Here is a 26,912-nt window from a genome sequence, read left to right as displayed (position 1 = left end):
TCCTCTGGTTCAGAAAGTGAGGTCCCTTCTCCTCTCCCATAGGTACTCTGGTCTCTCTTGCTGGCGTAGGCTCCAGAACCTCCCACCCAGCCCTGTTGGGTTCCTAGATCTCCTGCATCAGGGGTAGAAGGATGCGCTCAAGACTCCCTGCCCATGTGCCGGGGCTCTTCTCTTTCTCCTCCAAGGTACCTGGTCTCTCTACTCCTGTCTTCTCAGAAATGGGGTACAAGTGGACCCAGGACTCACAGACAGCATTCTCTTGAGTGTTTAAATTACTTGAGGATGGGGGAGAGCCCTGGAAGTACCACATCCCATCAGGGTCTATGGATAGACGGCTTCCATTCAAATCTTGATTCTACCTTTTCTGGTTTTGTGGTTTCAGGCATGGTTTTTAACCTCTCGGAACCTCAGTTTTCTTAATCATTATGCAGAACTAAAACAAAGGATTATTAGACAAGTATCAAATGAGATTAATATACATAATCAGATGCTTAATTAGCACTGTGCCCGACACAGGAAAGTACTCAATACACTTTAGTTTCAAAATCACTTCTTTGGTCCTCAAGGCAATTTGAGATGCTCGCAAGCCATCTTGGGCCCCAATGCCCGTGATTAAAGACACATGCTTGTTTTGCCTCTGCCATTAAAAGTACTTCAGTGGAGAATTTAAGAAACACTACATAAATTTGTTCTCTAGGTTTGGAAGGCACTATTTCTATAAAAGCAAGGCTGGATGATCTCTAAGCAGTGCTCTAAAAAGTTTCATGTCATGTAATTTCATTTTTAAACTGATTAATTTGACAATGCTTTTTAGGCCCTCCTAAATAGAGGTCCTAGGTCAAGCAAAAACAAACCATGCACAAATCTTGCTTACTGAAGAGGGAAAAAAAAAAAAAAAACTCCTAACAGAGGAGGCAAAGGAAAAGAAGACTAATGGCTGTAATACATGAAAAAAGGTACAACTGCAGGAAGTACAGGGTATTATGGGAACCCTGTGAAAGAGCCTCGACTCCAGACTGGGTCCTGCTGGACACGTTACCCACTTAAGGAGGAGCAAGAGAGTGAGCCCAACAAAGGAAACGTTTGCTGAGGGAACAAGGAAGTAAATAGGCAGGGTAGCACTAGGGTCGCATGGACCAGTCCCATGGAGTGGTAGATGTCTGTGGCTGTTTCGGTGATCCACATCAGAAGTCCCTTCCTAATTCTGAAGAAACCCTCATTTTGCAAGTGGTTGCAGCAAAGCTGGAACCAGAGGATATCTCTCCCTCAAGCAGTAAGGGCAAGGACACAACCCAGCACTGACAAACAGCTGGCTTACTTCTGAGATTTTTAAATGTGGAGCATGACTAAATATTCAGGCACATCTGGAGTCCCATCTGAGACGGAACTGAAAAATACACAGGAGGCCAAGGCCATCGTGAGGTCCTAACCAGGAGATTCTTGGCTGCATTTCCTGATGTATCTTTCAGAGGCTAATTCTTTCTGGGGATGTGTGAACTAACCCAGTAAACTTTCAAGACATCCTTCATTTCAATCCATTCCTCATGATTCTGCTGCTGCTGCTGCTGCTGCTGCTGCTGCTAAGTCACTTCAGTCGTGTCTGACTCTGTGCGACCCTATAGATGGCCGCCCACCAGGCTCCCCTGTCCCTGGGATTCTCCAGGCAAGAATACTGGAGTGGGTTGCCATTTCCTTGTCTAATGCATGAAAGTGAAAAGTGAAAGTGAAGTCACTCAGTCGTGTCTGACTCTTAGCAACCCCATGGACCGCAGCCTACCAGGCTCCTCCGTCCATGGGATTTTCCTAGCAGGAATCAATTTCTATTTGTTGCAACCAAGAATCCTGATGAGAGAGGTAGTTATTGTATTCATGAAGGCACAAATACTGAGGACCTGAAGCAAGGCAGGGTCCAGGAAAATGAAGAGAAGGAGATGCACTCAATAGATAATGAGGAGGAGGAAGTGCCAGGTGAAAGCTGAAGATAAAGGAGAGGGTGGGATTAAGGACAACTAGCAGATTTGCAGTTTGGAAGCTAAAAAGAGTGCTGTGATATTCAGTGATGAGACAAAAGGAGGGTGAGATTTGTGAAGAGTAGGAAATGACAGGCTCAGTGCAGATCTGTTGAATGTGAGATACCCATATGACAGTCAAAGCATGGTGTTTACCAGGACTCACAGACATAGAAAACAAACTTATGGTTACCAAAGGGGAAAAGGGATGGGAGGGAGAAATTAGGAGCTTGGTATAAACTACTATATATAAAATAGATAACCAACAGGGTCCTACTCTATACCACAGGGAACTATATTCAATATCTTGTAAGAACCTATAGTAGAAAATAATCTGCAAAAATATTACTGAATCACTTTGCTGTACACCTGAAACTAACACAACACTATAAACCAGCTATTCTGCACTTTAAAAAAAGAAGCATGGTGTTTACCAGGCAGCTGGCTGTACAGGTAACTTTTAGAAAAGCCTAGACTGGTGCTCTAAGAGATTAGAAAGAAACAGCTAGAGAGTGTAGAGGCATAGGAACTCAGGGAGGAATCTAGGACTGCCAGGACACCGGTCTTCTAGTGTCAAGCACTGCAAAACCAAGTCAAGTAAGATCGGGGCGAAAATATGAATGCTAGGTCACTGGTGGTTTTGGCACCTGGGAAGTCACTGGTGATCTGGGCAATTTCAGTGGAGTAATGGCATCACTGACTCGATGGACGTGAGTCTGAGTGAACTCTGGGAGTTGGTGATGGACAGGGAGGCCTGCCGTGCTGCGATTCATGGGGTCGCAAAGAGTTGGACATGACTGAGCGACTGAACTGAACTGAACTGAATGGAGAAAAAGACAGACTTCAGTGGATGAAGGATGACAAAGAGTGAGAACGTAGGCATCATGCAAAAGGTAAAAAAGAAAAAAAAAAAAAGCAGGTTCATTTTATAGGAGAAATATATGCCTAAAATTAACAAAGTACTGAGGATTACCTCTAAGGAATGAAGATCATTCATTCATTTTATAAATACTGAATGATCACCTCTCATTGCCTAGGTCTTGGAGACCCAGTGGGGAATAAAACAGACATGGTCTTGCCCTCAAGAGCTTGTGGTCTAGAGAAAGATGCTAAACAATGTGGTATTGGCCACAAAAAGGTTAGGTGTTCTGAGAGACTGCAGTAAGGGATTTTAAAGTTGGAGGTTCAGAAAGGGCCTTCCAACCCAAAAACCCGACCAGGGAAAGGGGGTCAGGTGGGGAGAAGAATTTCAGGCAGAAAGACCATCAAGTGCCAACACCGCCAAAGTAGGGAGCTTGGGCCCATCTATACACAGAAGGGCAGGAGCCAGGAAAGACGTGAGGCCAACTTGTGCAGTGAGGAGCCCACAGTAGAAGGAGCCTCCTTCCGCTCCTTCCAACAGGAACCACGCCTGTTCCACAGACACTGGGAGGATGGGTGTGGGTAAAGGTGAATCTGTCCGTCTGAAAGCAGGAAGTGAGGGAGTTGCCTAATGGCTACTGTTTTCTTTGTGAAATAGCAGTCCTGGTGAGGCATGAGAGAACTAGGTGAGGCCGTGGCCGGAAGTGCTATTATGGGCAAGACAGGAGGAGCCGAGCTCACTCACAGCTCAGCCCTCCCAAAGCAGCTCCTTAATAGTGGCCTCCTCATTTTTTGGTACCAAAGCTTCAATAACCAAGTCAGAGGAGCCCCAGACCCCTCGATGCTTAGCACTAGAAAGATCTGCAGAGATCTTAATTGTGATTCATTTCTCCTACCTCATAATTAAGAAATTTATTCAACAGGAATCAATTAAATGCCAAAAATATGGCCATCAACGCATCTCCTCAGGAAGCCCCCATCCATGGGTAACTGTTGATATTTTTTCAACAGTCTTCCCCTGTTTAATAAAGTAGGTTTCTTCCTCCCTTTCTCTTGCTTTCCTATTCATTTTATGCCAGGATATCTTAAACTCACTCAGCTTCTAATCTAGCAAGGTCTGAGTTCTTTTTCTCTGTTTAATACTCAAGCACAATCACCTATTCATTTGTAAGCAGGAAAAATTAAATTGATTCTTTAGGAGGTGGCTTTTGACTGAGGACGGAGGCTCAGCACTCCTGGCACAGAGTCAAGTTTGTCCTAAGCTACAGTGGCTTAACAATATCCCCAGTCATTTGCTTCTACATTCACTCACATACACAAATGTATTGGCCTGCAAGGATTTCTGAATTCAACCAGATATTTTGTTTCATATTCAACCCTGAACAACATATACTAGTCTCTCACTGCAGTTCAGACTAATGATTTAAAGTATCTCCCAGTATGGCAAATCAGGCATGAAGCATCGGAAGGCAATTTGCTTGCGATGCGGACACTGTGAAGAACTTGTGGTGATCTCACACTAGATGGGATACATAAATCCACAAGGAGGGGAAAAAAAAAAAAGCTAAGGAGAAGGGACAGAATTTCTAAGGATAGACAATAAAGATAACTGAGCTATTTAAACAGCACTGAGGGACTTCCCTGGTGGTCCAGTGGTTAAGACTTCACCTTTGACTGCAGAGGGTGAGGGTTTGATCCCTGGTTGGGGAGCTAAGATCCCACATGCCTTGGGGCCAAAACACCAAAACATAAAACAGAAGCAATATTGTAACAAATTTGATAAAGACTTTATAACAGTCCACATCAAAAAATCTTTTTTAAAAAATAAAAATAAACAGCATTGCTCCTTTCTGAGTGGTGGTAGTTAAGCAGAGGATTCTAGATCACAGCCAATAACAAATCTTGTCAGAACTGCCTGGGACACACACGCACACACACACACAAACACACATATATACACACTAGTCCTTTATTTCCTGGTAGAAGCTACTATGATTCCATTTGTTAATAAAGTTATTTGTTTCATCTCCCTCAAGAGTTATTCTACATCCTATTCTAACTGCCATCAATTTAAAACTCAAGCACCTCATATTATATAAAAAGAAACATGTTGGGCATTCAGTAAATAACAGAGGGAGGATAATTTGCTACAGATTTGCAGAATGTAAGTGATGGCAAGGGAAAGGGAAAGGTTAGGAACAAGGGGGTGTGCATTAAGGCATCTCTTCACCTCCATCCAGTTTTCAGGCTTGCAATGGGTGAGCTGGGCTGGAGAGAAGAATGTGGGTGCTGGCTGAAAGAATGTATCCCAAAGAATATGCTTTGGGATACTGTTTTTCCACTTTCTCCTCACTGTTTTGTTTTAGTTTTTTTTTTTTTTCCCCCAAAAGAAAAAAGCATGCCTGGGAGAAAAATACCAATGTAAGTGCTACTTGTAATTCATATAAAAGTTCACTATTGGCTTCTCTCGGCCCATGTGCCTTCAACCCCAGTTGTACATCGCTGTTTAAAAGAAAAGCCTCCAACAGCACAAAGCTCCATCAGTACAGACTCCACGGCAGCAAAGAAACATTAATCCCCCAAGTTCCCACATCAAGCTCAAAAACAATGCTCCTGGCTGTCATTTCTCATTCACACCAGTCCCATATTTCTATTAAACAAGACTGTTTTTTATTGACTGCTTCCCTCACACAGCACAATAAAGGAAATTTCAGCCCACAGAGACCACATCTTGAAATACAGGGCTTAACTTTAGGGATGGGAATCAGGAAAAGAAGAGGACAAATTTCCAGGGCTCTCCCTGACTGGTATCTACCAAACCGAGAAACGATGGGGTTCCTTTCTGCTCCTCAGGCTCTCTGAGCTGCTATGATTGATTCGAAATTTACCCGTTTCCCAAGAGACTACTTAAAAAGAAAGAAATTTCACAATCTTGCACAGTCTGCTCTCTTACTCTCTCATTTCCCCCACTTTTACCTCAACTTACAAGAGGACTTTTGTATACATAAAGTTTCAGGAAACAAAGCGTACAAACACTCACACACAAATAAACTCCCCGAACTAACACCAGCGTATAATTGTGTTTTGGTTGGAGTTTTTCCAGCCCTGTCACCCGCTCTGTTAGGAGTAAATGGAAACCCTTTGCTTTGGCAAAGTTAGAAACAGACAAACTCTTCTCAGTTTCAAGTTGCACAAGCCCTCCCTCATATCTCTCAACCCCCTTAAAGCCCCCCAACAAAATAAATTCACTGCTGAAAAGTCAGCAAGGATTTAGAAAAAAAAAAAAACCTATTTCTCAAATAAAGATCTTTCACTTCTCCCCCGCACGCAGCTTCCCCCTTTAGCCGGAAACACACAAAGTTTCCAATTTCTGAAATCCCTTTTCAAGGGACCCTGGACTCTTAGGGCTCTTCCAAGGGATCCAGCTTTCTACTGTCCAGACTGCAGGCAGGCAGTGCTCTTCTAAATACATTTCGCATTCTTGGAGTCAATACTGGGGCTGTTTCGTTTCCAGAAAGATCTAGAAAGCAGCGTTTAGTGGACTGGCAGAGCCAGGATTGACTCTTCCTCCCTCCCCTTTGACCGGCCGCGGGGTGAGAAGTGTATTCGGCACAGTCGCCCTGAAACCAGCAGCGAAGGCGCAGTCAGAACGGACAAAGTACCCATCGCTCACTTTTAAACTCGTATCTGCTCCACTACCCCGCCGCCCTACTTCCACATTCCTCCGCAGAACTTGGCGGGCGACCCCTCAACCAAATCCAAACCGTACCTTCCTTGGATTCTTCTGCCTCGAAGTGCATGGTGTCCGGGTAGGCGGCTGCAGGGGCGACGACCGCGGACATGTACTTGCACGAGCTGGCAGCCAAAACCAGCACACAGAAAATAAAAAGGAAGGAAAGTCTCTAAAATCAAAACCTCCGCGGGGCGGGAGGGCTGGTTCTGGTGCAGGGATTTTCAGGGGGAAAGTTCTGCAAGAGTGACGAATCGCGTCTCAGCTGGGCGGCGGGAGTCCGCCCCCGGGGCCGCGCGCCCCAGCCCGTCGCAGGCGGGCGACCTGGCGGCTCGTGGCTGGGCGCACGCAGGTGGGGCTGATCTGCGGAGGGGGCCGGCAGAGGGGGGCCGGCCGCCGGGGCCCAGGATGGGCCACGCCTGGGAAATCGATATGCAGGGAAGAAAAGAAAGGCACATCTCTGCTGTTTTACATAAATCACAAATGCAGACGCGGTCAAAGACATGCACCTCCATCTTTAGGTTCCATTTTTCGACGCCCATTTAACTTTCTGTGTCTTGGGGACTTAAAGGCCCAAAATGAAGGATTTTAAAGCTGCTGGGTTTTGTACATTATTTTTTGCAGCAAAGTAACGTGGATATTGGTCCATGAGGCTGGAAGGACCTGCGGCACAAGCCCAGGAAGGGGGTATTTTGAAGAAAGGTGCGGGTAGGCGGGAACTCCACCCTTACCTTTGCACAGGAAAAGCAGACCAAAGGCTTAGTCATTCAGCATAACCCGCATGACTTACTCAAACCCCAACCTGGGTGCACTAAGTGCTCTGCAGTTACCCCAAAGGGCCATTCCCAGACGGAGGGGGCGCCACTCTCTTCTTCGAAGGCTGCAAGCCAAAGGCGGGGGTCAGGGGGTGGGAGTAGGGGTCGGGGAGGTATTCAGGCTTTTGAAACGCTGAGAGATTAAAGAGGCTGGAGAGTTCTTAGAGGAGATCTCAATTCTGCCCCCTGGTCGGGTCCACCAGCTGAGAGGAAGATGTCTCAGTTTTGTGAAGCCTTAGTTTTTCCTTTGGAGAAGGGGGAACAAGAGCTGCCACCGACATACCTGTCTTAATGGAGGAATTTGCAGAGCACTAGTTTTACTACAGATATAAGGCAACAGGTCCTCAAATAACATACCTGAAAGATCCATTAGGAAACTGTGAGAAAAGTTACATTCTTTTAATAAATTCATTTTCCAGCTGCTTTCCTTTCCCTCATTTCCCTCGTTTTATACGGGCAAAAAATAAGAAGAGAGGCTCTATAGTAAATATAAATTTAATGATCAGATCAGATCAGTCGCTCAGTCGTGTCCAACTTTTTGCGACCCCATGAATCGCAGCACGCCAGGCCTCCCTGTCCATCACAAACTCCCGGAGTTCACTGAGACTCCCGTCCATCGAGTCAGTGATGCCATCCAGCCATCCCATCCTCTGTCGTCCCCTTCTCCTCTTGCCCCCAATCCCTCCCAAAAAGATACAGATGTAAAGAGTCTGAATTAAGATTTAGTTCTGCAATTTATTATTTGTATGACCTTGAGTGAATTATTTAACTTCTCTGGGCCTCCCTTTCCTCATCTGGAAAAAGAGAGTTTAAAGAGTATTAATTACTCCTCAGATTTATTCTGGGGATTAAATAAGGTAATATAAGCAAAAAGTGCTTTGAAAACCATAAACTTCTACACAGATTATTACAAACTATTGCACCATTAAAAGTAATTTTTTGTAAAAGATACTCTAGTGTTTTATTCCAATATTGGGTTTGAACAGGAAAAAAGAGTGTTTATGCGAGTCACAAGCAGTGAAGACTATTATAAATATTAATATAAGATATTAAATCACTTCCTACTGCTGAGTGATTCTATCACACCTAAGACACCAGGCAGTATTTCATCTCAATTCCTTGAAAGGACAGGACAGAATGATGAGAGGAAGACATAGCTGGTCAGAAAGGAGAAAAGAGGAGAAACATCTGGAAAGTATCAGTATTGTGGAGCCTTCCGGAAGCTGACGTCACCAGGCTGCACCCTTCTGAAAGTCCCAGTTAACTGCGAGGTCCCCAGTGCCACACATCCTGAGCTGCTAAGATGCAGTAACTTAGTAACTTCATTCTGTAACTTCAGACTTAAGGAGGAGACATGAAGGTCATTCTGAGACATGCTCCCTCACTAGTCAGAAGCGACCTTTCCTGTCTTGTCTAAGGAATCATTCTGGAAGTCCCCCCACCCCACCCCACACACACCATCTGTCCTTTGCCCTCCCCCATGGCAGCCCAGACTTCCACAGATGTCTGCCAGGAGCCCAGCAGCATCTCACCAGGGCTGTGAACTTCACAAAGATAGCTCCCATTCATCTATAATTGGAGTAAGACGCAACACCTTTTCAAGGTGATGATTATGCAAATTCACAAAACACAAAGTCCATCTCACCAGTCACAGGAAGGGCTCACTTTTACCCTCTTCCTTCAGAAAGTGCCCCCATAGGAGTGATTTATAAAAGGTCTTTCTGCAAGTCCAATTATGTTCAAACCACACAAGTGTGTTAAAGTACATGTCCTTAACATCCGACTTGTTTTTACGCTGGGTTCACAAAAAGGCCCTCAGCTTTGCTCAGGTTAGCCAAGGAGAACAACTGCTGAATGAAGAGTTAAAGCACTGCTGTGTCAGCCTCTTAATCCAATTTAGAATCATTTTAGCAGCTAGGTTGATCTTTGACTTTCACTGGGGTCCTCAAGAAACCTGGCAAGAAACTTCTTTTGTATTTAAATGTAGCCCAGCAGTCACCTTGAGGAACAAAGTCCCGATCTAGCTCCAGTGCAAGGCAGGCTCGGTTTATTTTGTGAGTGTATCTTAGCCTCTCTCCATCTTGTCCTATCCTCCTCCAAAACCACTCTTCTTTAGGATCCAAATTTCCAGATAGTCTATGACTTCCCCATGTGAAAGCATCCACATCCTTCTCGGAAGTTTTATAGACAAATGTTTTATTGTTTGGAAGCATTTATTTCTTTGTTTTGTGGTTAACTGCAAATTTATCTAAATTTCCTTAACCACCTAAAAGGAGAAACCAGCTGACTGTATTAGTAAAATAAAGTATGAGTTCGGTGTCTGCCTCTAATTAGCTCTTTCTGACTTCCTACTTCACTCCTCTGAACTACAACTGTATAATATGTAACATCAGGATGTCAGTTAAAATGATGTATTATTTTGTACATGTCCTATGAAATCATCAGAAAAACTGTGCAGAGCTTTCTATGTTTATTTTTTCCACAGCACTCTCTGTATAGTAGCCTAAAAATAGTAGCTTACCTATGTTCATGTAGGTAAGAGCTTACTTAGTCATGTCTGACTCTCTATGGCCCCATGGACTGTAGCCAACCAGGCTCCACTGTCCATGGAACTTTCCAGGCAAGAATACTGGAGTGTGTTGCCATTTCCTCCTCTATCGGATCTTCCCAATCCAGGGATCGAACCCACATCTCCTACGTCTTCTGCATTGGCAGGTGGATTCTTTACCACTTGCACGGACTTGAGTTAAAATGCAAGCTAAGAATCTGAGATCCCTGGATCAGGAAGATCTTCTGGAGGAGGAAATGGCAACCCATTCCAGTATTCTTGCCTGGGAGATCCCATGGAAAGAGAAGCCTGGTGGGCTACAGTCCATTGGGGTGGCCAGAGTCAGACAGGACTTAGCAGCTACACCATCACCACCAAGATTCTGGTGGTTTTTTTCTTTTTCTTTTTTTTTCAGTCAGTCATTACCAAATATTTATGTGTGTCACATGTAAAAGAACTCTGCTCACCTGGAGCTTACTGGCAAATTTTGGTAATTTTGATCACAGACTTGGAGTTCAACCTTCCAAGTGACCTTGGTTCTAAGGAAGATATTAACACCACCTCTCAACTGAACTTTATCATAGAACAGCAGAAACATCTTCTCTTAAATTATGCATCAATAAAGCTGTTGGAAAAATGCCTGGGCTTTGGGCCTTTTCCTTACAGCCGCCCAGATGTCTGCCAAGAACAGGAAAGGTCAGCAAGTGTTCAGACTTAGAAGAGAAGCCCAGCAGAATTGGAAAGAGAAGGTACAATTCAACCAGGAGGAACCACACTCTGATCACATTAGAGAATGTGGTAAGTTCCCTGCAGCGAAAAAGACTAAGCATCTCTGTCAATTTGTATAGACCTATAGCTTCATGGCAACCCACTCCAGTACTCTTGGCTGGGAAATCCCATGGATGGAGGAGCCTGGAAGACTACAGTCCATGGGGTCGAGAAGAATAGGACATGACTGAGCGACTTCACTTTCACTTTTCACTTTCATGCACTGGAGAAGGAAATGGCAACCCACTCCAGTATTCTTGCCTGGAGAATCCCAGGGATGGGGGAGCCTGGTGGGCCGCCGTCTATGGGGTCACACAGAGTCGGACACAACTGACATGACTTAGCAGCAGCAGCAGCATAGCTTCTAGCCTTGGAGAAGGGAATGGCTAGTATTCCAGTATTCTGGCCTGGAGAATTCCATGGACTGTATAGTCCATGGGGTAGCAAAGAGTCGGACACAAATGAATGACTTTCACTTACAGCTTCTAGGTCTAAGAATTCCATACCGCAAAAAAAATGGTAATTTTATTGATATTTTTATTTCTGCCTTGCTGACAGGCTGAATCTATACAAACAACATTTAAGTCAGAAGGGGGGATGGTGAAAAAGAGTTGTTTACTTAGTATAAAAAGTGGCTTTCTCCTATTTGACTTTGAAGCTTTCCTCATCTATTCTTGTATTATTTATGTCTACACCCTTGAGAGTCTTTACAGGCTTCCATGCTCTATATATAAAGTTGGCTTTCAGTCCCTCTCCTCACAGAGGGACCTGTGTTCTTGGCCTCACCTGGTTGTGACTGCAGGCTCTGCATCCTTCTTAACCTCCTTAGACATCTTACACTTAACCTTCCAAAAGGAGTGGGCCTAATTGGGTATCTCACCGGAGTCCCTGCCTAGCCCAAGTGATCTCACTCTTTATGCCTTAAGAAAGTTTGATTTACCAAAAGTGGAGAAAGGGCCGCTCAAATGACAGTGGAAATCTCCCACATACCTTCTCAGGAGCCCAAGCCCTGAGCCTCAAGCGGCCTCCTGCTTATGCATTGCTGGTACTGGGATGAGGCAGGGGAGGTTGGGAGGCTGGACAGAAGTGCTGTGAGTCAAGGAAGAAGACTGACGATGAGTGCCGAGTCAAAGGATGGGGAAAGCTGCCTCCCAGGGGCCATGCCTGGGAGTCAGAAGTTTGTTCTGTGTAAACCCTCTCTTCAGTCTTCCCTATGGCTTTTTCTGTAAATCCCCCAGGCTCACTACTGCTCTGGGTGTGAGTGGATAATTCTGAGGGAGTGAGAAGTGCTGACATCTGGGGTGAGCATGCATAGGGAGAAAACAGTACATCTGGGAGGCTCTTGTTTCCTAGGCTCTCATTGTTTGCTTTTCTTTTTCTCCTAAGAAATCTTTCTTAGGAGAAAATAAAAGCTTTTAGCAGACGATGAAACACACACACACTCAAAATCAGGTCTGAAAATATTACCTGAAGAATTTATGACTTTGGATCTTTCTTTTGTAATACTTAGCTAGGATGCTTGCATTTACTATGCCTTGCATAGGCTTTATGCAGACTTCCCAGTTAGCTCCCTTGGATCATCATACTCATTTTACAGACATGTAATTAAAGAAAGGGAGGTTATACAATTTGCTCAAGGTCACAAAACTAAGTAATAATGTTCTTGAGACTACAGTAGATGCAGACCAGGCCTCCTGTCTTCTATATCCAGACTTTCTCACTCTATTAAACTACTCAAGTAAAATTTGAGACCTTTATTTTGCAGAGGAATAATTCAAAGTTTGCTGTACTGGGAGATTCCCAAAGAGTTTGAATTGGTCATGATTCTAGGATGGAATGCTCAGATGGTTCTGTTCACAGGCTTAGATCACAGCCTCAAATCAAAACTATCCCATTCCTGATATTCAATGCTTTAAATAAGCCATAAGTTTAATAGCTTCTATTTATTCAGCTACATGAAACTACAAATACTTTTTTTTTTTTTTAATTAAAAGTTCAGTCAAGACCCCAACTAAACTTCCTTGGATGTAAGGCTGCCAGAAGCTGGGCAAAGAAAGCCAGACTCAGTTTGGGAGACCTGGGCCTGATTGCCATAAACCCAGTGAGCACTGTCTCGTTGACAATAGGATTTTATTTTTCTATTCATTCTTCTATCACTTTTCTTCTAAAATTTGCAAGCCATTTAACCTCTCTGAGCTTCGGTTTGCCCATCTGTAAAATGGGAATAATGCCACTTATTCCACAAAGTAGTAAAAATAAAAATGAGTCATGAATGTGATAAAGCACTGAAAATTATGAAATCCCCCTAATCACTTTCATGAATAAGGCCAGATTATTTTAGGTGGTGGAGCATCCATCTGGAAGCCCTAAATGCGGACTGTACAGAAGTCCCACATAGGTGTGGGCAATTTACTGTGTGTGGTCCATCGAGAGAATGTGAAAATAAAAGGTCCAAACCTCACTGTGCCTTGATTAACAGGCTCAACCAGGGATAACCTGAGATGGGCTACAAAGGGAGTCGCCAGGAATGAGAGAGGCAGGGCTGAGACTGGGCCCAGAAGGTAGTGCCACAACTAATCTATACATCCCTGACTTACCTTCAGAAAAGGAACAGGAGGAAGAAGTGATCAATGATCTTAGTCATAGAAACTCAGACTTGGAAGCAAACTTACAGGTCATTTATTCTAATCCTCTAATCTAGGAGATGAAGCCATCTCCTAGACACATCACAGGCAGCAAGCCTTCATCCACACTCTCCTTGATTACTTCTATTAACAGAGACTCACTGCTTTAACAAAGCCCCACTTCCTCTCTAGTCATTAGAAAGTTCCTCCTTATCATGAACTGAAATTCATGTTTAAGGGCAGTGATATTCAAATTACTTCCACCCTAACCACTGCTTTTACCACTTACAGCAAGGAAATAATTTTATGATAAGATAAACAAAAATTTTCCTTTTCAACTGCCTAATGGAGACCCCCTCATGTTGGCTAGCGATTGCAATCGAATGCAACGTGAGACAGTTATGCAACTTTCCAGGGCTGGCCACACATCTGCTATTGATTATCATGAAGAATTCAGAAGTAAGCAGCTTTGCTTAAGGCAGCAGCAGTGACAATCTCTTTCTCTCCTGTGTGTTCACTCTACTCCGAGGAGGCAGAAAAGGCGGCCAAGATAGGGAGGGTAATGGCCCCGCTTGATCCCATCAAGCATTTATGAACTTTATTCCAGTTTCTGATCAACATTTGAAATCTACAAGAAAACAGAAGTAGTGCTCATATGTGGAATCTGGACCACAGACTCCTGTTCGGATATCTGTTTGAAAGTCTAATCCACTCCAAGTTGTCAAACTTGGATTTTAACAGTGAGTTTCTGACATGGGTAGAATCTCTGTCAAGTTAATATTTTTGCCAACCCATCACTGTTTAAGAGACAGAAAACACCAGGAGATGAAGCTACAGGGCTAGACAGGCTTGCCCGCTGAAAGCAGCCAAGGTTAAAACTCAGCTGACAAACTCAGCAGGAGGTGAAAACGTGAACCAAAACAGAACTTATCCAAACAGTGTTTCAGGGGGAAAGGGAAGGCTGCTTTGCAGGTAGCACTGAAAGGCGTGGATCAGAAGTTTGTCCTTTTGAATGGGTCAGCTTACAAAACTTAAGTTATTCAGCTTCTCTTTAAAGAAAAGTTATACAGAAACATGTATCAATTATGATTCACAAAATTGTTAAACATCACCAAAATGAATGATTCTTCTGGGAAAATCAATAACATGAACAGTATGCCTGCCTACCTACCTATAAAAGGTCTTATTAAGTCCATCCATTTTCTAGGACTTCCCTGGTGGCTCAGATGGTAAACTGAGGAACTTGACACTTTCACTTTTCTGTTTCTACTAGAACATAAAGAACAGTGAAAGTGAAATCGCTCAGTCGTGTCCAACTCTTTGCGACCCCATGGACTGTAGCCTGCCAGGCTCCTCCGTCATGGGATTCTCCAGGCAAGAATACTGGAGTGGGTAGCCATTCCCTTCTCCAGGGAATCTTCCCAATCCAGGGATCGAACTTGGGTCTCGTGCATTGCAGGCAAACTCTTTACCATCTGAGCTATCAGGAAGCCAAAGCCTTTTTTAAAAAAAAAAAACACTAACTTTTTAACATTCTTCCCTTGTGGCTCAGCTGGTAAAGAATTCACCTGCAATGTGAGAGACCTGGGTTAGATCCCTTGGTTGGGAAGATCCCCTGGAGAAGAGAAAGGTACCCACTCCAGTATTCTGGCCTGGAGAACTCCTTGGACTCTATAGTCCATGGGGTCACAAAGAGTCAGACACAACTGAGCGACTTTCACTCACATACATACATACATACATACATAACTATCTCAATAGAATTTTTACTATTGAATTCAGTAAAGTCCTCTTGAATGGCATTCAACTTTCTCAATTTCAACTCTGTACCATCAGCCTAAAACAGACAGATGAAGAGAGGAAATAACAACCTAAATGGTGCATCAGCCACCAGTAAGTGATTTTTGCTGCAGAGTAAGCGTGGGATAGAGCTAGGACTTTGCTATTCCCTCCCTGAGCCTTGTCTCAGCATTGCCTCTTACACTATGAGCATCTTATGCATGTTGATGATGACTGCTGTAGCTACAGCTATGGATTTTTTCATGTCAAAGAGCCTCGGAAGACAAGGCAACTATTTCATCCAGTTCTCAAGAAACAGGAACCTGCTCCAATGCTAGAGGAAACACTTACTGTAAGTCCTATACTTACTGGAAGACAGTATGCTATTCGCCAGTCTGGTAACTTGCTGAAAGATCTTCTGAAGTAATACTGACTCTGTACAATTTTTACACTACCCATGACTCTTCTGTACTCTTAAGCACATCAGTACCTTAGATTCTCATATATGAGAGCGATGTGGCCAGAGTTGGCTAAAGAGTCTCACTTTTTAGCCCTGAGATCTTCAAATTGTGCCATGGTACCTGAGAGCACTGCAGCTAACTCACAGGGGTGTTACAGGGTACTTTAAATTTTTGAGGAAGACACAGTGTTATTCAATGTCTCTCAGACACTGTGTAAACTACTAGTTCAAGCCAGTTCATTGCATAACATTAGACTGTAATACATTTCTTTTGATGTCATTTCTGTGCAAAGCTAGGTTGTTGGCAGCTGCTATACTAAAAAGCAAATATTATCTGAAAAGTAACATGAAAGAAGAAATGAGGGTAGTGGATCCAATTTGATTTCAATTTGATTTTAAGAAGTTATGAGGTGGCCAGTTATCAATTTATTGTCTCACGGCTCCAATTCACCTTTCATTCACACGTGCACGCTCAGTTCTGTCTGACTGTTTGGGATCCCATGGACCGTAGCCCACCAGGCTCCTCTGTCCATGGGATTCTCCAGGCAATGGGAGAATCTCCAACTGGAGTGGGCTGCTATTTCCACCATCAGGGGATCTTCCTGACCCTGGGATCAAATCTGGGTCTCCTGTATCTCCTGGATTGGCAGGTGGATTCTTTACCACTGAGCCACCTTACCTGCTCTGAAAAAATAAAGATGAGACTTTAAATATTTTTTATTTTGCCAGCTGGTGCTATCCTAAGCTTTGTCACTGGAGTGTCATCATGGAGAGACATTACAGGAAGAAGAGCTTTTGCTTCCTGGTTCTGGTGTGCTCTGGCTGCAAGCTGCCACAAGCACTCATGACTTCTCCAGCCCCCAGTTCCTGTAATGCAGGCACCTTCTTCAAAAACTGGCTCCTGCTGTACGTGGTGGTCAGCAACAACCAGCCTCCAGCAGCTTCTGCTGGCATCCCCCGTAGGAGGTTTTGTGGCAGAGCACCTTCAGTGAAAAACCTCCCCATGAACAGATTTCCACAGCATCCTAGAGGACAGATTTCCAGCAAGTTCTACCTGCACAGCAGTGCTGTGACTTCTCTGCCACTCAAGGAGCCAGGCCAGCCACCTTCTCTCCAACAAGGTCTAGAGTAGGAGAGAGAGGAAGTTTGGGTTTGGTACCCTGTTTCAAGCCCACAGGAAGGGGCTGCTTTTTATATTTGCTATTCCCCTATTCTTTAGAGTTCTCTTCCTAACAGCCAGCCCTCAGCAAAATTAATATTTATTTAACTTTTTTTTATTAGTATTTTCAATTGTGGTAAAATGCACATCATATAAAAGTACCACCATCTTGATCACTTTTTAGCTATACAGATCAATAGGATTAAGTACACATACTTTGTTGTCCCAGTCTCACCACCATCCATCTCCAGAATGCTTTTCATCTTGGAAATGGACACTCTGTACTCATTAAACACTCCCCATTCTCCCCTCTCCTCAGCCCTTGGCAATCATCATCCTGTGTTTTCTTTCTGAATCTGACTACTCTAGGTACTCCATATACATGGAATTACACAGTATTTGTCTTTTCTGTGACTGGTTTATTTCACTAATATCCTCAAGATTCATCCATGTTGGAGCATGTGTCAGAATTTCCTTCGTTTTTAAAACTGAATGATACTCCATTGTGTGTATATACCATGATTTGTTTCTTCCTTTCAATCATCAATGGACACTTGGATTGCTTCTACCTTTTGGCTATTGTGAATAATGCTGCTATAAATATGGGTATACAAATACATGCTCAAGTCTCTGCTTTCCATCCTTTTGGGTACACATCCAGAAGTGGAAATTGTTTGTCATAACGGCAGCTAAGTGGTAAAGAATCCGCCTGCCAAGCAGGAGATGCGGGTTCGATCCCTGGATCGGGAAGATACCCTGGAGAAGGAAATGGCAACCCACTGCAGTAATCTTGCCTGGGAAATCCCATGGACAGAGGGGCCTGGCAGGCTACAGTCCATAGGGTCACAAACAGTCAAGGCACGAATAAACAAGAAGATGGTAATTCTACTTTTAAGTTTTTAGGAGCTGCCATACTGTTTCATCAGCTAGCATTTCTTTATATCACACGTTCCTACTCTAATTATCATGTGGTTTATCTCCTGACTGGATCCTGACTGAAACATGCAAGGCCCAACAGATGCACCCATTCCATCAGTAAGTAACTGGTAGAGAACGAAATAAAAATATTATTTTTGAAATTTCAATCTATGTATATTTTCACATGCCTACAAAGTTATTAGTACATGAATACTTGTTAAGTTATCGGGACCTAACACGTCACAAGTGAAACTGTCATGTACCTCTTGTGTCCTGGGAATGACATGAAAAAATTCCTGAGACACTGTGGGTTCTGCGAGTGAAGCTGTTGGGAACCTTTGCTCCCACCTATGTGTTTCTAGCTGCCCTCAGCACCTGTCTGCCTGGAAGATTCCTTAGGCTCACCTTGGAAGGACACTCATCTAGGGAGAATCCTTATACTTGAAGGTACAGATAGATCCCTTCCCTACCCCCAGCATCTTGGTTTTCTTCAGAATATTATATTTGTTCTTACTTAGACAATGGTAGCTAGACACTTATGACTATCAGTGGCTTACGCTGCATTGTGGCCCCTTCTTTCTTTTTTTAAAAAAGTATTTATTCATTTATTTTTGGCTGTGCTGTGTCTTCATGCAGCACGCATGAAGTTTCTTTAGTTGTGGCGAGTGTACAGCACTCCAGCTGTAGTGCCTGGACTTCTCACTGCAGTAGCTTCTCTGCAGAGCCCGGGCTCTAGAACACACAGGCTCAGCAGTTGTGGAGCTTGGGTTTCGTTGCCCCATGGCATGTGGGATCTTAACACTGGCAGGTGTTAACCGCTGGACCTCTGTAGAAGTCTCTCTTCTTTCTTCCTTTTTACTGTTCTCTTATTTCTCATTTCACTAAGTCCCACCATCTAAATGTTTCCTGAAGAGGCCTTTTCCCCCTCTGTTCCCACAGCTGTTAGTCTGTCATCTCCAACTAGTATTATCTAACAGACTCAAGCTGGTCTCTCTTAAATGAGACCATGGGTTGAAAATTCAAATGCCCACTGAGGCTAGAAATACAATACTTCGTACCTGCCACAGTCCCTGCCCCATGAAGGCAGCTGAGCTAAGCAGGCTGTGAGCCAGGTGCCCCAGGATACAGCTGGAGCACTGACCTCTCTCTCACAAAGAAAGCACTGGCGATGCAAGTGAGTGGAAATGACGCTGCTAGAGGCAAAATCCTGAGTACCGTCCCCTAGACACAAATGGCACCCACTCCAGCACTCTTGCTTGGAAAATCCCATGGACGGAGGAGCCTATTAGGCTGCAATCCATGGGGTCGCTAAGAGTTGGACACGACTGAGCGACTTCACTTTCACTTTTCACTTTCATGCATTGGAGAAGGAAATGGCAGCCCACTCCATTGTTCTTGCCTGGAGAATCCCAGGGATGGGGGAGCCTGGTGGGCTGCCATCTATGGGGTCGCACAGAGTCGGACTCGACTGAAGTGACTTAGCATAGACACAAATAGATATGAATGATTCAAAAAGTAAGTAATCATTCAGAAACTCTGACACTTGTTTTCATTAACTGGAAATTACTGGAAACAAAGCTTAAGACACATCATGACATCGTGTGCAGCCATGCTGCTGGAACAAGGCTTCAGGTCTACTGTTTCTGCTCTGTTACACTGTTTTGTTTTTTTTTTTTAACCCCAAACCCTAGCTCAGGTCTCAATCCCCCCATAAAGCTTCAGTAGGAGTGCCCAGTGCACTTCACTTTCACTGTGAACTTCTAACACAAAGTCGATGTTCGTTGTCTCTGAGGCAGATTTGTAAGCTATTTGGAACAGAAGATTGTATCTTGTGGGCTTTTTTTTTTTTCCCCTTTCTAGAGAGTAGAATATGTTGAATTCTATGAATGCACTATACAACTAATAAAACAATCATTTACTCATTTCATAATATTAAATTATGACAACATATAGGAATAAGCCTAATTTCTCCTCATCCTGAAAGTATATTACAAGGAACTGTGTACATAAATATCTGTTATCTTCAAAGACAGAAAACAAGAAAATTTGCATTGCATCTGGAGAACTGAGGCTGATAATCTGCAACAATCCAAAACTCTACCAGATAAGGAGCCAAGAAGAAAATAATTCTGACAGCTGCAAGCCTTCTGTTTTACAACATACACAGAATGGATGCACTTCCTCTTAACATTCTCATAAACAGAGAGTGCTGAGCAAATGCAAACAGCCCCAGTAGAAGCCACTGGAGTGTAGGCTTCAACTAATGGATTGTTCTTATCTTTACAGAGGCAACCTCACTAACCCCCTATCAAACCCACCACAGTTGTCCTTGGAGCCACGAATAAGATGGATTGAACAAAATTCCACTTCAAGTGATGGAATTTCCAGGGCCAGCAAGGTACAAGCAGAAGCTGCCCACTTGCAAAGAGCAGTGGCCTTACCTTCTTCAGAGTGGGAACACTGTTTCCTTTAAGAACTAACATCCGGCACTGGGCCACCTGAATATATATACTAATAAAGTCAGATGGAAATTCCAGACACCTTTTACTCAAGGCATGAACTCCTCGCAGGCAATCAACATTCTATTAAGCAAGCCTCTTAGGAACAAGCTTTCCCTCAGAGGTTGTTTGCATTTACAACACGCTACGTTTTTCTAAGGCCAATTTGGGATCCATGGTTGCACAATATGTAATTAATTTTGTCACCTGTTTTCTTAATGGATCAAACTCACCCATGAATGAAAAGGCAGCACCTTGGTGGTTCCAAATATCCTGTTACGTGAACCAGAAGGAGAGTATGTCCTCCTTGGCCATAGACCCACATTAGGAACCAGCAATGCAGTTTAGTAGCAAGCAATTTATGTGTTTAAATGAAGCTTATTTCTTAATATCATAGCTAATAAGTGTAGTTTATCAAGCACCTACAGTGTGCTAGGTATTATGCCATGCACATGACAGAGCATCTCTGCTCTTACTGCACCTCAGGAGGGTGAGATTTTCTAGCTCTTGAAGTGCTTCTGCATACATCGTCGTTGATCCTCATAATAATCCTGTAAGGAAGGAATCTTCTAATGAAGATGTCGTTGTTGTTGTTCAGTTGCCAAGTCATGTCTGACTCTTTGTGACCCCATGGACTGCAGCATGCCAGGCCTCCCTATCCCTAACCATCTCCCAGAGTCTGCCCAACCCCATGGACTGCAACATGCCAGGCTTCCCTGTCCCTCACTATGTCCCAGACTCTGCCCAAGTTCATGTCCATTGAGTCAGTGATGCTATCCAACCATGAGGACACAGATCCTCAAAGAAAGGAAGCAGCTGGCCCTAGGTCACTTAGCTGGGACTGAATGTGAAATGAGACTGGAATGAGGGTCCTCTGACCTCATCCCAGGCTACTTTTCTCCATCCTAGGATGTGTCTAAATGAGCAGAGCACAAATCATTATAATTCAAGGCAAATAGGCCACGTGCCCCCAGAGAAGAAAGATATAGAGAGATCAGACAGCAGAGATGATTCAGAGGTTCAGAGCCTGCCTGACTTGGAGGAAGAGGGAGCCAGACGTGAACAGCAAGGAGTCCAGAGGCGGAACAGGTGTGATAGTGGGCAAGGTGTCTCCACTCACACACCTGAGTCTGAGGTCTGAGCAGGACAACCAAAGTGGGGATGCGTTCTTCTACCAGACCGGTTCCCCAGATGACCAAGGCTCTTCAGGGAGTGCTGCTGCTCCTTCAGCTCTCAGAGCCTTTGATGGCACAATGTCTACAACAGATTGCATAGGATCTCTCCTCTTCATGGAATGAAGGGTATGGAACATACTTTATTTTTTTTTTCTAAAAAATCAACTAGTGTTAATCACACTCTTCTGTAATACAGATAAGAGCCTACATTTTTTCACTAAACTTTCCCTCATAAATCTGTGTTTTTTTCATGGTCTTTATACCTGGTCAACAATTCTTACCCAATTTCAAGAGACAAGAAGAAACATGTGATCAAGATTTCACATTCTTTTTAATTGCTCTAGAAAGCCCGTCCCAACACACAGATCTACACACAGATGTGACGCTCTGAATATAGGAGAATAATGTGTTCAGAGGTGAGAGGAGGGACACTGGGTTCTAAAATCAGTAACATGAAATTGCAAATAGTTAAAATGATCTTGAAAATTTCTTAAATAACCTGGAAAGTACAATACCATCTATATAATACTTATCAGTTCCTCTCTTAGTCTGTGTTTCTCTACTGTTGCCAATCAGACATTAAGTTCTTCCTTCATGCTGATGATAAAATCATCACAACCAACTTGCCTGGTCTCCTGAAAAACATGTTTCCCATTCTGCTGGTGGTCAGAATCCTTAAAACTCATTCTTTCCACTAGTTTCAACAACAGGTAGCCATGACTTGTTCACCATAAGCAACACAGAGAGTTGCTGCCTGGTCATGAGTGGCTAAATGGGATTGATAAGGATTTCCTGACACCTCTCTTCTTCTTCAGGGTCAGATGCCACATTTTATTGAAGGCATCCAACAACTCCTCTACATCTTCTAATTGGAGGTCCAGGGACATAGGGAGGAACCAAAGAGTGATAAAGAACATCAGGGGTTCATCATCTATTCTAGAGGAAGCTGTAGACTTTGCTGTTCAGACGTCATCTGCATTTCTGCAGTTCTTCATGCCACAGATATTTTTTGAGCATCTACCATGTTTAGGTATAAGGTAAACGGTGTAGATAAAACCACCATGGTACCTGCTCTCACAGAGCCCACAGTACAGTGGAGAGGGGAGTACCGACGGGAGAACACTACTTAAAATGTAGTAGGACAAGTGAATAGCACACAAGCATGGTGCTATGAAGACTCAAAGGACAAATACCTAGATTGGACCTGGAGGAGGGAGTCATCAAGGAAGGCTTCCTGAGAGAAGTGATTTCGAAACTAAGATCTGAAGGTCAAAGAATTAGCCAAAGAAAGGGAGGTTAGGAGAGAGAAGGAGGGACAGTTCTAGGTAGAGCTAACAGCATGTGTAACGGTCTACAGAGGCAAGAATAAAGGGTCAGAAAGGAAGGTTAAAGAGAAGACCAATGGATATGATAATCATTTGGTTACTGGGATCTTTGAGAAAGACTATTTAGTCACAGAACTAGAGATAAAAGCCAAATTGCAAGGCCTTGCAGAATAAACTGGTGTTAAGGTAGTAGAGAGGCTTCCTAGGTGGTGCCAGTGGTAAAGAACCCACCTGTCAATGCAGCAGACATAAGAGATGTGGGTTTGATCCCTGGGTTGGGAAGATCCCCTGGAGAAGGAAATGGCTACCCACTCCAGTATTCTTGCCTGGAGAATCCCATGGACAGAGGAGCCTGGTGGGCTAAAGTCCACAGGGTCACAAAGAGTCAGACACAACTGAAGTGACTTAGCATGCACGCACGCATGTAAGGTAGGAGAGGAAGGATTGGTGGACTATTCACTTATGGAACCCCACTGAAAAAAGTAAGTGGGGAGAGTACTCTGAGGAGAAAACACTATCAGAAGAACACAGTTTTAGCACAACTTGATTTCAGTGGTTTTGCTGAAGGAATATTTAAAGTCACATAGTCTCCCATTGGCCAATACCAGACACAGGGAAGCAGGGTGCCATCAATCTCTTACAAAAACACATTTGCAATAATTTGCATGGACTCTCACACAAGTTTCAATTATACAAATAAAAAAGAATAAAGTCAAACCCCCCTCTTCAGGCTCAGTGGTTGATGCTAACCCAGCAGGTCTTACCTGAAGCAGGGCAACATAAAATGTTACCTCTAAGGCGCCTGGGAGGCTCCCAAGCCCCAAATTATGTTCTTAGCATTACAGGAAACACTCTCATTACAGAGGCGGTACTTTGCGCTAAACTTTGCCCTGTTTTCTGTTCTACCATTCAAGTTCTTTTAAAAATACAAGCATCCCTTGGAGGAAAGGCCTGTGGATGACCAATATCTAAAAGTAAATGAAGGACTTCCCTGGTCGTCCAGTGGTTAATACTCTGTGCTTCCACTGCAGGAAGCATGGCTTTGATCCCTGGTCAGGGAAGTTCTGCATGCTGCATGGTGTGGCGAAAAAAAAAAAGTAAATGAATTCACCAATTTCTCTCTTCCTTCACAGGGCATCCCAAGTGGTAGCAGGAATGCAGAAGTTAAGAGTGTGGGGAGGCTTGGAGGGTTGGGAAAAGAGTTGAATGCAAGTTGATCCCACCCTCAACCCCACCCAGCTCACTAACCTCCTGCCTGCCTCGTAACAGGAAAAGGCAAAGAGGAGTAAAACCCAGCAGACAACTTGCCAGACAGGTGTATGACTTTCAAATGCCTAGGGTTCCTTACCTTTAGTGATACAAATTCTTCTTATGAGGTAAAACATTCAGAATTGTTTTGACTGAGATTTCCACCTCTGCTTCTCTAAATTGATTCAGTCTCCCAAGGCTACTGAACAAAAGAAATTCTTTTTGTCAGGGACATGATTTCTTTTGGAGTATGTGCAATTTGCGGGTAAAAATCATGGTGGCCCACTTTATTCCAGTGATAGTCAGTTTTCTAATCTAAGGTAAAAAGGTAAAGTCTACTACAAAAACAAAAATACACAAGGCTCACATCAAGAAAATCTGGCCTCTCTGAAGCTCAGCAAATTTGAAGCTAGGTGGCCTACAGCACAAGAATCACAAACTGGTAGCCTTAGGACTGAATCCAACTCACAGTCTTCTTGGGTCACGTAAGTTTTTCATCTGAATTTTAATGTCTTTAGATAAGAACTGTTCTCTGCAAGTCTGCCACAGGCCTCAAGATTTCCAAGTGTTCATATAAAGCACTGTATGTGCGTGTGTGAAAGTGAAAGTAGCTCAGTAGTGCTCGACTCTTTGCAACCCCGTGGACTATACGGTCCATGGAATTCTCCAGGCCAGAATACTGGAGTGGATAGCCTTTCCCTTCTCCAGGGGATCTTCCCAACCGAGGGATCGAACTCAGGTCTCCCACACAGCAGGTGGATTCTTTACCAGCTGAGTGTATGTGTACTAAGTCGCTTTAGTTGTGTCCGACACTGTGAGATCCCATGGACTATAGCCCACCAGGCTCCTCTGTCCGTGGGATTCTCCAGGCAAGAATACTGGAGTGCGTTGCCATGCCCTTCTCCAGGGAATCTTCCCCACCCAGGGATCGAATCTGTGTCTCATAGTCTCTTACATTTAGCACTAATGCCACCTGGGAAGCCCATATAAAGCACTACTTAATATTTCTTGCCTAGTTCTTATAGAGTTTGGGACCACTGATTTATACAGACTGATGTTAAAAACAAACTACCTGTCCTACTAAGGCAGAGCTCAGGGCTTAAGATTTCAGAGCAAAGCATGCAGGGGTTATTGAGTAACAGGATCACTAAAAATCAATAAACCACAACAGTGTGCAGCACCCCTTGCAATCAGACTCTTAACAAAACAGGAGACTGGAACACAAGTGGGGCTCACTCATCCCAGGATAAGCCACGTGACCACGGCTTTGAAACCACTTTAGAACAGAAGCATCTGCCACGAGTCACCGTCTGTTCTCACTGCTCCCACAAGATCCCTGACATCTGGATGTCCCAGAACACAAGCCTGGCAGCCAAAATCCAAGCCTGGCTTGGCACAGGAAACAATCCCACTATTCAGTGAGCTGTGGCTATACCGCAGCATCTGTAGGATCCAATGAACAACACTCAATTTGGAGCAATTCACACCCGGCACTCATCCAGTCAAGCCACTTGGTGGCTATTTAAGACATTCATCGCATGTAATACAGAAACTGTGCCATCCCTTGTCTGTCTGCAAGTGCAGGCAAAGAGGAGTTAGGTCCTCACGCCTAAACTCACCTCAGTTCCACATGACACTTCCCAGGCATAGAACCCAAGAATCAGAAAGCTAGTGCTCCAAAAAGCCTTTGAGGACCTCTCAATCTCCTCATTCCTCAAACTTCGTCACAAATGAGAAATTAGGTCCAGTAAGTTGATATGACCAGTCCAAAGGCTCATCACACAAGCAACTTAAAAAGGACTAGAACGTAGATGTCTGAGACCTCCACTGTGGGGGTGTCCTTTCTGTGATCAGCCCCTCGAGGCAGCCTCCGTGTCCTTCTGCAGCCCAGCCCAGGGTTCCTGGACTGATTTCTGTGACCCATGTGGGCAGCCTAGTTCGAGGTCATCAGTAGGGTTTCGGTCAAAGCTCTCTGGTAATAAAGGGGTTCCCCTGCTTTGATAGGCCCTCTGTGCATAGATTCCCTTGGGGATACGGCAGGGAATACCGGCTGGTTGGGGAGTGGAATGCTATACCCTAGCCACAGAGCTCATCTACAAAGACAAACTAGTACCTCTTTTAATCCAATTTACTCATCACAAAAGTGGTGTTTGCTCTACATCACCATGACTTTCACTCTTTCAAGAGCCCTCTGAATGTTGCCCCAGTCCCATAACCTGCCCTAGACAGCCATTCTCCTGGAGCTCTCATCTAGAGTAAACTAAATGAAACTCCTTATAACCAATTGCCCTGTTTTGTTTACTTGAGTGCAGCTTCAAAGTCTGTACATTATCCGGAGCCCAGTAATATCAATTAAAATAGATAAACTAATCAAATATGACAATTAAGCTCCTATCTGAAAAGTGTAAGGGTATTCTTTACAGGAACATACGGATTTACTACACTGCTTTTTTTTTTAAGTATTAATATATTTATTCAAGCTGGTTTTAGAAAAGGCAGAGGAACCAGAGATCAAATTGCCAATATCCACTGGATCATGGAAAAAGCAAGAGAGTTCCAGAAAAACATCTATTTCTGCTTTATTGACTATGCCAAAGCCTTTGACTGTGTGGATCACAAGAAACTGTGGAAAATTCTGAAAGAGATGGGAATACCAGACCACCTGATCTGCCTCTTGAGAAATGTGTATGTAGGTCAGGAAGCAACAGTTAGAATTGGACATGGAACAACAGACTGGTTCCAAATAGGAAAAGGAGTACGTCAAGGCTGTATATTGTCAGCCTGTTTATTTAACTTCTATGCAGAGTACATCATGAGAAACGCTGGGCTGGAAGAAACACAAGCTGGAATCAAGACTGCTGGGAGAAATATCGATAACATCAGATATGCAGATGACACCACCCTTATGGCAGAAAGTGAAGAGGAACTCAAAAGCCTCTTGATGAAAGTGAAAATGGAGAGTGAAAAAGTTGGCTTAAAGCTCAACATTCAGAAA

The 26,912-nt window shown here is 43.8% G+C and overlaps 1 protein-coding gene across 4 annotated transcripts in view; it reads right to left on the bottom strand.

Moving 5' to 3' along the window:
• Window positions 1-26,912, bottom strand: part of TNFAIP8 (tumor necrosis factor, alpha-induced protein 8) — a 133,762-nt gene that overhangs the window by 39,211 nt on the left and 67,639 nt on the right. Inside the window, exon 1 of one of the 4 annotated variants that reach the window (XM_010846604.1) lies at window positions 6,640-7,444. The exons of the other annotated variants lie outside the window; for them this stretch is intronic. Coding sequence (XP_010844906.1) covers window positions 6,640-6,712 — 73 coding nt within the window. The 5' untranslated portion in view covers window positions 6,713-7,444. Of the gene's footprint in view, window positions 1-6,639; window positions 7,445-26,912 lie in introns of those variants that run through there. 4 annotated transcript variants of the gene reach the window in all.

Source organism: Bison bison, unplaced genomic scaffold (genome assembly GCF_000754665.1).
Source record: "Bison bison bison isolate TAMUID 2011002044 unplaced genomic scaffold, Bison_UMD1.0 scf7180017864238, whole genome shotgun sequence".
Classification (NCBI taxonomy): domain Eukaryota; kingdom Metazoa; phylum Chordata; class Mammalia; order Artiodactyla; family Bovidae; genus Bison; species Bison bison.
The sequence above is the reverse complement of the archived record's forward strand: the minus strand, read 5'-3'. Positions and strand labels throughout refer to the sequence as shown.